At 37.2% G+C, this 14,489-nt stretch overlaps 1 protein-coding gene across 9 annotated transcripts in view; it reads left to right on the plus strand.

The window, feature by feature from the left end:
* The window catches only part of MIA2 (MIA SH3 domain ER export factor 2), a 109,182-nt gene that overhangs the window by 13,576 nt on the left and 81,117 nt on the right, over nt 1-14,489 (plus strand). For 4 of the 9 annotated variants that reach the window (XM_030318998.1, XM_030319001.1, XM_030318999.1 and 1 more), the window contains exons 5-6: nt 6,793-7,011; nt 7,118-7,218. In XM_030318998.1, the coding sequence (XP_030174858.1) occupies nt 6,793-7,011; nt 7,118-7,218 (320 nt within the window). Of the gene's footprint in view, nt 1-6,792; nt 7,012-7,117; nt 7,219-12,543; nt 12,682-13,946; nt 14,006-14,489 lie in introns of those variants that run through there. The other 5 variants (XM_030319005.1, XM_030319006.1, XM_032593704.1 and 2 more) reach the window with 4 other exon arrangements.

Below are 14,489 nucleotides of genomic sequence, written 5' to 3' on the forward strand. Positions count from 1 at the left end.
CTTAATAGTCTCCAAAAAGTGAGCTCTTAACTGAATTAATACCTTCAACTAGAATGTAGACTTATATTCTTACCCTTTGCTAAATGAGAAATGGGTACGTGTAATGCATGACTAAAAATAGATTGTCAAAGCCTAAAGAGGAAATGATTTTGTTCTACACTTGTTGGATCCTAAAGGAATATTTGTGAAAAAGCAGATAAGAGTAATTGAGAAGAATAAATGAGACTAAAATAAAGCAAAACAATATCAAAACAATATGAAATAAAGAAGATTTAAAATATAGATATATGAAAATATTTTAAGCATATTTATAAAAACTCCAAGGCATACTGAACATCACTTTAGTAGAATTTATTTATTATTTCATATAGTGATGCTAGGAGAATTTCTTTCTTTCTTTCTTTCTTTCTTTCTTTCTTTCTTTCTTTCTTTATAAATTTATATCCAAGTTAGTTAGCATATAGTGCAATAATGATTTCAGGAGTAGATTCCAGTGATTCATCCTCTACATATAACACCCAGTGCTCATCCCAGTGTCTTCCTTAATGCCCCCTGCCCATTTAGCCCATTCCCCTAGCCACAACCCCTCCAGCAACCCTGTTTGTTCTCTATATTTCTCTATATTTAAGAGTCTCTTATGTTTTGTCTCCCTCCCTGTTTTTATATTATTTTGGTGAGAATTTCTAAATATGAAAACAGGAGATCAAACGAGAATAGGACATTTATGCAATTACAACTAATTTTGAGGGATTTTATGAAAATATTAGGAAATTCCTTTAAGCTTCTAAAAAAGATAGGTCATTCTATATATATAAAGTAGATTATTCCAAAATATTACGATATTAATTAAATGCAAAACAACCTGGGGTCATGTAAAATTTATTTATTTTTTTAATCTTCCTTCCTTCCTTCCTTCTTTCCTTCCTTCCTTCCTTCCTTCCTTCCTTCCCTCTTTTCGAGAGAGATAGAGGGCAAGCAGGGGAGGGGCGAAGAGAGAGGTAGACAGAATCACAAGCAGGCTCTTCACTGGCAGCACAGAGCCCCATGCAAGGCTCAAACTCATGAAACATAAGACCACGACCCAAGCCGAAGTCAAGAGTTAGACACTTAACTGACTGAGCCACCCAGGTGCCCCTAAAATTTATTTTAAAAAGGTAATACTAAAAGGATTCAGATAAATCCATAGGCCCTACTTTCTGGCTATTGGAGAAACAGCTATAGCAGCCAATATTTTTAGATAATTTCAATAACTCTTTTAGGAAATACCAAGTGAAAACTTGCGTTAATCAGAAAGATTGCATTAAAAAAATGAATCACTGGATCTTAAATCAATATTTATGAAAGGCTGAAACCTGAGATAACCAGATTTACAGAAAAACTAATATACTGATATAGGTATTTACAAAACACATAAATTAGGGAAGTTATTTATATTGCAATATTAACTATTTTACAAAAGGACTCCAATTGAACTTATTTAAATGAATTTTCCAAGTATAGCTAAATATAAAACGTTCTTCATTATGTTATTTGACTTAAAATTCTGTTTACAAACAATTGTAAGAAAGGCATATCTGTATCTAATGTAAATCCTTCTTAAAAAATGTTTATTTTGAGAGAGAGAGCGTGTGTATGTGTGCATAAGCGTGCACAAGTGGGGGAGGGGCAGAAAGAGTGGGAGAAAATCCCAAGAAGGCTCCTTGCTGTCAGCGCTGAGCCCCATTTGGGGCTCAATCTCACTAACCAGGAGATCAGGATCTGAGCCAAAATCAAGAGTTGGATGTTTAACCGACTGAGTCACCAAGATTTACACATCTAATGTAAGTCCTAAAGCTTTGGTTTAAGTCATGTGAAAATAATACCCTGAAATTAATTTAATTAATTTAATTAAAAGATATTATGGGAAGTATTCATTTTTCTTAACATATGTATTTATTTTAAATGCAATTAAAACAATATTTTAAAAGAATTTAAACACATACAAGTTTCAGTGTAATTAATAATAGACTAAGCCTTTTTTTTTCCCCCTAATGCCATTAAACATCATTGTAGATCACTGAATCCTGCATTTACAACAGTCCCATTGTATTCAGGTTCCTGAGCTGATTGCTCAGTTTTAACTTTTATGTCCACAGGTAAGAGTAAGTTACTGATTTGTGTTTGCCTACTTGGGACTTTCATCTTTTGAACAAGGCTAAATAAGTGACAGCACCAAACTGCCATGTTAAATTCATAATTGAAAGAGCAATAGACACTGAATAATTGTCTTATTATAAGCAATAATACTGCTTTTCAGAACTGCACTGATACTTTCCTATCCTTGTCTTAAAAAATAACTGAGCATCTGACTCTTGGTTTTGGCTCAGGTCATGATCTCATGATTTGTAGGTTTGAGCCCCGCATCGGGCTCTGTGCTGGCAATGCAGAGCCTGCTTGGGATTTTCTTTCTCTTTCTGTGCCCCTCCCCTGCTCATGCTCTCTCTCTCTCTCTCTCTCTCTCTCAAAATAAATAAATAAGTGTAAAAACAAAAAAGTAACTGAGAAGTAAATCCCACATTTTACCTGAATGCTTTAGGCTAGGAATGGTTAGAACTTCTTTCCCCTTTAACTCTGATTAGTTAATTCAGTCAAATGATTGGTTTAAACTATGTTTGAAAATTGAATTGTCTTAAAATAAATGGCTATTAGTATGCACATGAATATCTGATGCAACAATACAAATGTGGTAAACTTTGACATATATGTTTCAAATTAAAAATTTTTTTAAATTAATTTTGGGGAAGGATAATCCTTTTAAATGTTTATTTTTGAGACAGAGAGAGAGAGAGAGAGAGAGAGAGAGAGAGAGAGAGTGTCCTGCAAGGGGGGAGGGGCAGAGAGAGAGGAAGACTGAATCCAAGGCAGGCTTTGTGCTGACAGCAGAGAGCCCAATGTGGGGCTAGAACTCAAAAACTGTGAGATCGTGACCTGATTCAAAGTTGGATGCTCAACCAACTGAACCACTAAGGTGCCCCAAGGATAATCCTTTAATTAATTAACTAATTAATTAATTAGTTTAACATTTATCTATTTTTTAAAGACAGAGAGGGGCAGAGCACGAGTAGGGGAGGGGCAGAGAGAGAGGTAGACACAGAATCTGAAGCAGGCTCCAGGCTCTGAGCCATCAGCACAGAGCCCGATGTGGGGCTCAAACTCACAAACTGTGAGATCATGATCTGGAGTTGAAGTTGGATGTTTAACCGACTGAGCCACCCAGGCGCCCCAGATAATCCTTTTAAAATGAAGGTTCTCAAAAGACATGCATATATATTTTCATTATAAATTTGAACTCAGGTATATTATCATTGAAAGGTATACACATTTAAATATTTAATATGTAGCATAAAATCAGAAAAATCAGGAATATTGTAATTAAATCTCTATTAGCCTTCTTACACTGAAATGCAAAACTTATATAAATTTCTCTGACAGTACAGATTTATGACTTCTGTAAAAAAGCAGTGAGAAGATTTATAATTTCTTGAATTCCCTCTCAAATTTAGGACACTCATTGAAGCAAGATGTTAATTCCATGAGATTACCAAATTAAGAAAACATGTAGCTTTGCCTTTGCCAGACACATTCATAGTATATGAATGAAATCTAAAACGTAATTTAGTATTGATTTTAATGTTTATTTATTTTTGAGAGAGAGAGACACAGAGTGCGAGTGGGGGAGGGGGAGAGAGAGAGAGAGACAGAATCTGAAGCAGGCTCCAGGCTCTGAGCTGTCAGCACAGAGCCCAATGCGGGGCTCGAACCCATCAACTGTGAGATTATGACCTGAGCAGAAGTTGGACACTTAACCAACTGAGCCACTCGGGTGCCCCATGTTGATTTTAATTTGATTTCTAAGCACAACTTTATGGTGTTTTGGGTCTGAAAGTGAAAATAAGCACATACCTGTGTATACTCATGGAAGAATGTATTTTACTAACAGTTGAATGAGAATATCTTGAGTTTTTTACTTTTATATTCTACTTAAAAGTATCAGTATTTTCCCTATTTCGTCAACATAAACATACAAAATGTTATTTTTATGCTGTCAATTTTTCTTAATTGCCAAAATAAATAAAGTCAAGAATATAGTGTGAACTTATACTATCTATATTTTTTATACAACATACTCTAGTAAATTAGTAAATTATATAATGTGCTTTAAAATAGAAAATATCCTATGAGGTCCTTGGGTGGCTCAGTCGGTTAAGTGTCCGACTTTGGCTTGATCATGATCTCAAGGTTTGTCAGTTCAAGCCCCATGTCAGGCTCTGTGCTGAAAGCTCAGAGACTGGAACCTGCTTTGGATTCCGTGTCTCTCTCTCTCCCTGTACCTTCCCTGTTCATGCTTTGTTTCTCTCTTTCTCTCTCTCTCTCTCAAAAATAAATAAACATTAACAAGTTTTTAAAAATTGCAAACTTCAGAACCTTTAAAAAAATAAAATATAAAACATTTTATAATTATTAACGAATAAAGATTGCTCTCAATCATATCTTTCAAATTTTTCACTTGATATAAAGGATGTATTTGATTTTAGGATTTATAAAGCTTCTATTTATTCATTGTTTCCTTTTTTTTTTAATGTTTTATTTATTTTTGAGACAGAGAGAGACAGAGCATGAACGGGGGAGGGTTAGAGAGAGAGGGAGACACAGAATCTGAAACAGGCTCCAGACTCCGAGCTGTCAGCACAGAGCCCGACGTGGGGCTCAAACTCACAAACCGCGAGATCATGACCTGAGCCGAAGTCGGTTGCTCAACCGACTGAGCCACCCAGGCACCCCTATTCATTGTTTTCTAATATACCTGCTGGATAATATGATATGCTATAAACTGGACATGGGCTGAAAGGGGAAACAAAAATTGGACTTTGAAATTAACAAAGCTCCAAGGGAATGGAAAAAGTACAATACCTGAGATTTGATTGGTGCCTTGTCATTTTCAAATTTGTTTCAAATATCCTAAGACTATGGGTACCTTTCTGTGCAAATGGCTAATATAGTTTCTTTGGTAGTGGGCTTTCTTTCTTCTTTGGAGCAATCTCATTAAAACTTTGAGTGATAATGGCTTTTATATTTAATAGTACATCCTGGCAACTATGGACTGTAGACATGTAATACCTAGTGGACTAGGTTTCAGAACTTGGAAGTTAATTGTTGTGAACTTTAATATTGTCTTTCTTTGTGTAACTGGCTCAGTTTGTTCTATTCATTATATAGAATAGGCGGTTATGGAGTATATTATTACACTGGTTACAACAACTACCATATATATGGTGATTACAGCAACCAGCAGAATGGTTATGGGAAAGTATCCAGGCGAGGTGATCATCAAAATAGCTACTCACCATACTAAATTATTCCATTTTCAACTTATCCCCAACAGGTGGTGAAACAGTATTTTCTAATTTGAAGATTCATTTGAAGGTGGTTCCTGCCACCTGCTAATAGCAGTTCAAATTAAATTTTTGTATCAAGTCCCCAAATGGAAGTATGATGTTGAGTCCCTCTGAAGTTTAATTCTGAGTTCTCATTAAAGGAAATTTACTTTCATTGGGGGGCACCTAGGTGGCTCAGTCGGTTAAGCATCCGACTTTGGCTCAGGTCATTATCTTGCTCTCTCTTTCAAAAATAAGTAAACATTAAAACAAATAAAAAATAAATTTACTTTATTTCTTAATTGCTATGCTTCTGAATCAATTTGATTTGTTTTATGTGCCCCCTCCCAGTATTGTAGAGCAAGTCTTGTGTTAAAAGCCCAGTGTGACAAGGTCATGATATAGTAGGGTCTTACTGGTTTTTAAATAAATCTTTTGTATAAAAAATGAGGCTGTAGATATGGTAAATAATTTTGGTCATTTTGACTATTTCTGATTCTCTAACAGATAAAGTAAGAAAAATCTATTGTAACTAATTTTCTTGAATGGCGGGGATATATATTTTTGCAATAGGATTTAAATATTATACTTTCTTGGATAATAAATATATCTAACAGGAATGAAATCCTATGGAGAGCTATTTAATGTCTTATTCTTAGTCATAAGCTTATATAATAGCACAACAGCATCTTTGTTGACAGTTATGTTATTTTTTATTTTTTTTTAATAGGTTTTAGGACAAAAAGGCAATGTAGAGAACAGAATTGTATACAGTCTTAAAAATTCTTCCTTGGTAAAAGAATAAAGAAAAGCATTGTGGTAGGCTAAATAATGACCATTTAAAAATGTTCATGTCTTAATTCCCAGACCCTGTGAATATGTTACTTGACATGGCAAAATGTCATATTGCAGATGTGAGAAGGAGAGATTATCCCAGTATCACAAGGTTTGTTACAGGTGGAAGGAAGGAGGGTTAGAGTAAGGGAGAGGTTATAAGATGCTGTACTGCTGACTTTGAATATGAAAGAAGGAGCCATGAGCTAAGAGATGCAGGTGGCCTCAAAAAAGTAGAAAAGGCAAGGAGATAGATTTCTCCTCTAGAGCCAACAGAAAGAACACAGCCCTGCCAACACCCTGGTTTTGGGACTTTTGATCTCCAGAACTCTAAGAGAATATATTTGTATTGTTTAAGGCACTAAGTCTGTGGTAATTAATTACATTCGCAGTAGGAACTAATGCAAGCTGAAGTTTATGTTTTATGGAATTCTTTCTGTAATGAAGTATTACAATGACCACAAAAATTCAAAGAATGACCTGCCTAGAAAACAAAAGGAAGCCCACAACAAACCCCCCTAAACAATTCTATATTTATTCACAGATATGGTATCTGAAATAGAGTTAACCACAAGAATTAATAAAGAAGTACATTTCGAAACTCCATCTTCTAAAAATAATGATGAAAAATCAAAAACATCACTGGATACTGAAGGACCTACTCAGCAGGAAATAGACAGATCTGTGGAAAATACCCTGCCAAACAATCAAATGTTTTCAACTGATTACTCTCTGTCTTCTCAAAATTATATTGCTCAAAAAGGTAAGAAACAAGTTATTTGTTCTCTAATGCAGCAATTAAGGAAGAAATTAGATGCAAAAGTTATATCACATCAAGTGTTAACATATTTTTATTTATAAATTGACAGAAGATGCTTCTGAGTATCAGATTCTGAAATACTTATTTCAAATTGACATTTATGATTTCATGAATACTGCATTTTCATCAATTATAATTCTTACAGAAAGGGTAAGTTGACCTTTTAAATCTTTTCCAATAATTTTACCTATTTTCTAAATATAGGAGTAACTGAAAATGATGTTTAAGTGAATCCTCTTATGCAAATGTTACATAATGTTGGTCTTTCTATAAAATCTTACATGTAGGATTTCTCCTTACATGAATGTTTTGTTGCATGGATATTGTTAAGGATTTTTTTAACCTTTCCTTAAGTTTTGTTGATCATGAGCATTGTTTTTTTTTTCTTTCTATTTTATTCCCTTTTTTTTCAAATCAGGAGAATTATACTGAATGATATAGCTTGGAAATAATAGGAGCTAAAATGAATCTTAAGCAAATTGTTAATATCTGAATGATAGCTGGGATCTCAAAATGGTACATTATAAGACTCTTACAAAAGCAACAAATATCTTAAAATTTAACCAAGCCATAACAAAAATTCCAAAATCTTCCACTTAAAAAAAATGTTTATTTACTTACTTTTGAAAGTGGGGGTGGCAGAGGGAGGGGCAGAGAGAGAGGGAGAGAGAGAGAATCCCAACAGGCTCCATGCTGCCAGCACGGAGCCCAATGCGGGGCTCAATCTCATAAACTGTGAGATCATGACTCGAGCTGAAATCAAGAGTTGGACGCTCAACTGAATGAGCCACCCAGGCACCCCTTTATTGTAAATCCTATTAAATCCTATCTCATTTATTGTAAATGAGATATTCCACAGGGCTTAGCGATAGTACTTGGCACATAGAAGGCCTTTTACAAATGTTATTTCCTTTTCTCATCTACTCTAACATATAAATAATTGAAGAAGCACTTTTATCTTCTTACATTTTAAGATGTAATTGAACAGTAGTTGCCTTAAGGAGCTTACTCTAGTTGGAGGACATAGGTAAAAAAAGCAATAATTATAATACAGTTCTGTAATAGACAAAGGAGGCTACTGATACATTAATCACCCTACGGATGCTCTAGTAGACTGACCAGAAGTGGTAGCTGGATATGGTGGGGGAAGAGAAGCCTGGGAAAGTGTCTCAGAGATCATACTTGAGCTTACCTTGAAGGAAGAGGAGGAGTTAGCCACACAAAGAAAAGATGGGCATTCTAGGTTGAGGAGAGAGCATTTTTAAAAGTAAGTGGAGGGGCGCCTGGGTGGTGCAGTCGGTTAAGCGTCCGACTTCAGCCAGGTCACGATCTCGCGGTCCGTGAGTTCGAGCCCCGCGTCAGGCTCTGGGCTGATGGCTCAGAGCCTGGAGCCTGTTTCCGATTCTGTGTCTCCCTCTCTCTCTGCCCCTCCCCCGTTCATGCTCTGTCTCTCTCTGTCCCAAAAATAAATAAACGTTGAAAAAAAAAAAATTAAAAAAAAAAAAATAAAAGTAAGTGGAATAGATCATGCATTTTTGGAGAATTATAACCAATTTAGTCTAATTAAAAATAGGATGATAATGAAGATTATATAGGGATTAAATCAAGAATAGCTTCAAATATTATAATAGGAATTTGAACTCTATCTTGTAGATAATGGGGCACTATTGAAGTTTTAAGCAGTGAGTAAAATGAAAAAGTTGCATTTATAAAGTCTATCTGTCGATATTATCAAATATCAAATAAGGATTAAACAGGTAAAGACCAAAGGCAGGCCTGGTCAAGAATTTATTGCATTGTAAAATCCTTAAAAAAAAAAACAAAAGGTGGGGTAGTGCCTGGCTGGCTCAGTCAGTAGAGCATGCGCCTCTTGATCTTGGGGTTGTGAGTTCAAGCCCCACATTGGGTATAGAGATTACTTAAAAATAAAATCTTAGGGGTGCCTGGATGGCTCAGTTGGTTGGGTGCCTGGCTCTTGATTTCGGCTCAGTTCATGATCACAGGGTCGTGAGTTTGAGCCCCATATCAGGCACTCAGCCCCACATCTACACTAAGAGTGCAGAGCCTGCTTGGGATTCTCTCTCTCTCCCTTTTTCTCTGCCCCTCCCCTGCTTGTGCTTGCTTTCTCTCTCAAAATAAATAAATAAACTTAAAAAAATAATAAAATAAAATGTTAAAAGGAAGACTTATTGTATTAGTTTAGGAAATAAATGGTGAAGGTCTAAAACAGGGTATATAAACTCAAATGAAATGAGTGAAGCATAGGTAAAGATGAGAACTGTAACTAACTAGAGTGTGTATGCTTTCTCCAAAGTATATAGCTGCTATTTACCTTTAGCCTGGTTTTACCAGATTTTCTGATATTTCAAGAAAAGTGGAGATGTGGATATTTTGTGTGAAATCTCTTGATTTTTAATGCTAGCAAATATTCACATTAAAAAGAAATACTAGGGGCCACCTGGGTGGCTCAGGTGGTTAAGCATTTCACTCTTTTTTTTTTTTTTAATGTTTATTTATTTTGGGGACAGAGAGAGACAGAGCATGAATGGGGGAGGGGCAGAGAGAGAGGGAGACACAGAATCGGAAGCAGGCTCCAGGCTCTGAGCCATCAGCCCAGAGCCTGACGCGGGGCTCGAACTCACGGACCGCGAGATCGCGAGATCGTGACCCGAGCTGAAGTCGGACGCTTAACCGACTGAGCCACCCAGGCGCCCCAAGCATTTCACTCTTTTGATTTCAGGTCAGGTCATTATCTCACTGTGTGAGATTGAGCCCTGAGTCAGCACAGAGCCCACTTGGGATTCTCTCCCTCTCTCTCTGCCCCTCCCCTCTGTTCTTTCTCTCAAAAATAGGTAAATACACTTTAAAACAAACAAACAAAAAGAAGTACCATATTGGTCAGATAAAACGTTCTTTGGATCGAGTTTGGCCCACTAGCCACGTTTTTAAACTTTTGATCTAATATCTGATGGTGGTTGTTAAAATAATTGAAAGGACAAACTAGATAGATCTTTTGTAGACAGAATTCATTGGATTTAATGATTGATTGAATGTAGCATGGGAGGAAAATGGAAAAGTGAGGATAACTTACCAGGTTTCTAGCTTGGGTGACCAGGTAGATGGTGGTGACTGTGGTAAGAATCTTAGTGAAAACTGGGCTTAATAACATATACCATTTTGTTTTCAGAGGCTTCCTCTTCACTTTATTTCTTTGCTAAGTTCCAGAGAGTTGACCTTACCTGGTAAATAAGGCCAGAATAGTGATTAATTTACTCTGTATGATTTGGTCTTAAAGATGTTGATTAAAAACTTTACTTAGAAATCTGCTCCATCAAAAGAGAAAAGAAAAACTAATAGTAATGATTATAAAAAGTCATAATAGGGGTGCCTGGGTGGGTCAGTCGGTTAAGCATCTGACTTCTGCTCAGATCATGATCTCGTGGTTTGTTTGTGAGTTCGAGCCCTGTGTCGGGTCTGTGCTGACAGTTCAGAGCCTGGAGCCTGCTTTGTCTCCCTTTCTCTATGCCCATTGCCCGCTCACACTCTGTCTGTCTCTCTCAAAAATAAATAATAAACATTAAAAAAAATAAAAAGATATAATAAAACTTTCAACTCCCCATGGAATTAGTTCTGCTTATTTGTATGTCCTCTTGACACATCCCTCCCATGTCAACCCTTCCCTCTCAAATTATACTAGTGAAATTACTAAATTAAAAAATAACAATAATTTATTAATCAGTATGCTATATTCACTGCTCCTAAGTGCTATTTAGTAAAGGCTATGCTAAGTATGTTTATTTTTGTGGACTCAGTAGATATAGTTAAACACATTTTACTTTAACTTTTTTGGTTGACATTTTTTAGACATGAAATATTTTATTTAGGTTTGTGTTAATTATCTTGTGACCTTGGGGTGCCTGGGTGGCTCAGTCAGTTAAGCGTCCGACTTTGGCTCAGGTCACGATCTCAAGGTCTGGGAGTTCGAGCCCTATGTCGGGCTCTGTGCTGATAGCTCAGAGCCTGGAGCTTGCTTTGGATTCTGTGTGTGTCTCTCTCTCTCTGCCCCTCCCCCACTCACACTCTGTCTCTCTCTCTCTCTTCCTCAAAAATAAAGAAACATTAAAAAAACATTAAAAAAAAAATTATCTCGTGACCTTGGAAAGTCACTTATTCTGTAGGGCAGTCTCAAGTTTAAAACTCTAGCATCAGAAGCTGAGACCAGATGACAGACTGCTGGTTAAAGCTGACTTGTGCATTGTTTAAAAAATTATGAACCAGTTGCCAACATTTAAAAGGTGAGTTAATACAAAAATCTGAATTTCTGGGTTCTCTTGAAAAAGTAGAAGACTGTAATATATAGTCTTTCATTTTCACATGGCCAAAAAAACTCAAGGGGAATAGTGCTTGCATTGAATACACAGGAATTCTTCATTTCCCTGCATTTATTTCACCTGTTCGGCCTTTATAGGGCTTTAAGTTCATAATATTTGGACCAAATGTCCTGAAGACTTCCTGCCAGGTCTAGAATTCTAACAATCTTCGTGCATCTACTAAACTCCCATAACATAGTTTTGAAAAGCTGCAAGTAAATGGAAAATCTGAGCAATTTTCCAGTTAAATTTAGGTGAAAGGGTTTCCTTTTCTTTTATCTAGATGTTTCAGGTAATTGTTTCTATTTGTTAGTAATTTCGGTTAGATTTTGTACACAACATAACTTTCTTTGAATTGTTTGTAATAGGAATTAATACTTTTTATCTAGGTTATTTCATAATTGAGGAGACTCTTTGAATTCTAACATTTATCTATTCGTAACTAGAATGTTTCATTTATATGTGGAGTAAACAATGGAAATTACCTAGCTCTTGTTCAACAGGTAACTCCTGATTCAATATGCTCTGAGAACAACTCTTAAATCGCTAGTACACAGAATGAAAGCGTGGCTCAGCATGTTTGGTTTTCTTCCAAGGGACTAGATCCTATAGCCTGCGACATCGTTTAATTATGTTTAATTAAACGGGCGTAACTAGTACTTACAGCTTTGCAATAGGGCCCGCATAAGGGAAATCAATTTCTAGGTTGAGGACAAAGTTTACTGGTTAGCATGTTTCTAATGTTACTGTGACTAACATAGGAGCATTTGTTCTCCATTTCTTTCAAAGCAGGCCTAGATAAGACAGCAAAATCCCATGTCTTCTTGAGAACAATCTTTGAATGTCTTTTATATAGTTAAAACTATGTATTCTATATGAATAGACTATAAATAAAACATTCAATTTAATTTTTATCAGTTATCAAATTCAGGATATCTTTTTTAAATTGTAGATTTTTAAGAGGATACTAATGCACATGATATTTAAGGAAAAAAAAATTTAATAAGGAGTGATGTCCATGAAATTGGATTATAGGTTGGTAGTCACAACTCCACCTACAGTACCCCTTTACCACACAAGTGTCAAAACAGGATCAGTCAGTGTTAAACAGAAGAGTGCAGGATGTATTAGAATCTGAAATCTTTCTCAAGGATATGGGGAACTTAGTAGAACTTTATTTATATGTTAAGATATTTTAACATGAACTTTTTAAAAAATGGAATTGAAAGATCTAGAGGAAGAGGTAAGTTTCTATATGACTATTAAGTGTACAAAAGAGAAATTAGGTTTGAATTTGGCACCGAATTTAAGTTTTACTGTGTTTTTGCTACAGGGGAATCTTTTAGAGTTTTCAAAAACTTCGTTTATTCTTTCGTCCCTAATCTATGTTCCTAATATTTGGAATGGTAATTATTGAAAAATTGGAAAAGGGCACAGACTGCTTTAGGGGTGGGCAAAAGAGTTAAAAAAATGTTTTAGGTTATAAATAAGTCCTGAAAGCTGAAAATGATTTTAGAGTTTCCTGAAAATGTTCAGACATTAAAGAATTTTTATCAAGTAATACAATGCTCTAAATGCATTGTTCTAAGATTCTCTGAAATTTTAAGTGTAAAATTCTGGTTATGCTTCTGTTTTGACTTTAATAAGCTATTAACGTAATTTAATTTCAATACACACTGACCAGCATATATGAAGGTTGTGTAATATCTTAAAAATGGAGAATTATTAAGCAATTCCTGTTTCTGATACCGATTGTTCCTGAAACTCCTTAGGCTGATGTGGCAAAAGAGAGCACTTTGAGTTCCAAAAAACTAGGCCCCATTTGGGCCCTCAAATCATTTGCTGTGAACTTGGCCATTTTTTTTTTTTTTTTTTAAATTCTTTCTGGCACAATTGTTGCTGCCAGCTTACATTAGGGAAATTTCCTAAGGATTCAAGATTTTGTTCAACTATTGAGTTTTCTCGGGTGACCTGTTTTGGAAGAAGCATCTGCTCCTTTTTGTCGCTTCCCTGAGGACTTGTAGAAAGCCGAGCTTGTCGAGGATTATCATTGCTGGCAAGGAAGACCCAGGGGTTATCCTTTACACCTATGTCAGCTAAAAGTCTCCCACGAACAAATCCAGCCCTCCGTACTTTATTCAACATACCTAAAAATAGGGTCCTAAATTTAGAAGGCAAGGTGCTACTTTCAGCTGCTACTTTTTGCTCCCCTTCTCAGAGGAGAACAGCAGTCGTCCAGCCAAGGTCCACAGGGGTCTGCTTTGGCATTTGGGCAACGAGGAGCTCATAGAGTTTAAGACAGTTCTGTCTAGCAAGTGCCCAGGTAACTTAGGTAGACATGCGTAAACCACTCGAACCTCCTCTGGGCAGTGGAGACCCGATCGAAGTTCTCTAGCGTGGGAGAGGTTAAACTCTGTCTGAACCACGGCTGACCCGAGACGCCTTCCTGTCCAAAGTCCAAAGTCCGGACGCGGTTGACAGTATGCACAGGCACGGGCCCTGCAGGCCATTTTCTGACTGGAAAGAAGGCGGCTGCCAGTTTCCTTGGGCCCGCAGCGTTCCCCGGGGTACGATGCCGTCAGGGCTTCAGTGGGGGTGACTCTTGATGTTCTGCGAGAGGAAAGTGCTGGGAGCTGGTGTTTGGCCTGGCGTCTGCCCTTGGGTCGAGGGGCCGCGCCGCGCTCACCCCGTGAGGCTTGACGCCTAGGGATCTCCAAGAGAAGCCTCGCCGCTACTGCGGCCAGATTTTGGGGGCGGGGAGGGGGGAGAGTCCTGAGCCGTAACCCCACTCTTCTGGGCTAGTGGCCCACACTACAGCGCAGAGCCTGAGGCCAAATTCCACTGTCTCTGCCTCGAGACCCTCCACTTCCAAGGGTGGTCGGCTTGGCCAGGTAGAGCGCCGGCCCCTTTAAGAACGAAAGGCAAGGACACGTCTACGGACCTCGCGCGAAGATGGAGGGGAAACTTACCGCATCCTGGCGTCCCCGCCTCCCAGCCTACCCGCCTCGGCCTGGCCGAAACCAAATCGAGGGGTGGACGGTGAGGAGAGGG

Source organism: Lynx canadensis, chromosome B3, assembly GCF_007474595.2.
Source record: "Lynx canadensis isolate LIC74 chromosome B3, mLynCan4.pri.v2, whole genome shotgun sequence".
NCBI lineage: Eukaryota > Metazoa > Chordata > Mammalia > Carnivora > Felidae > Lynx > Lynx canadensis.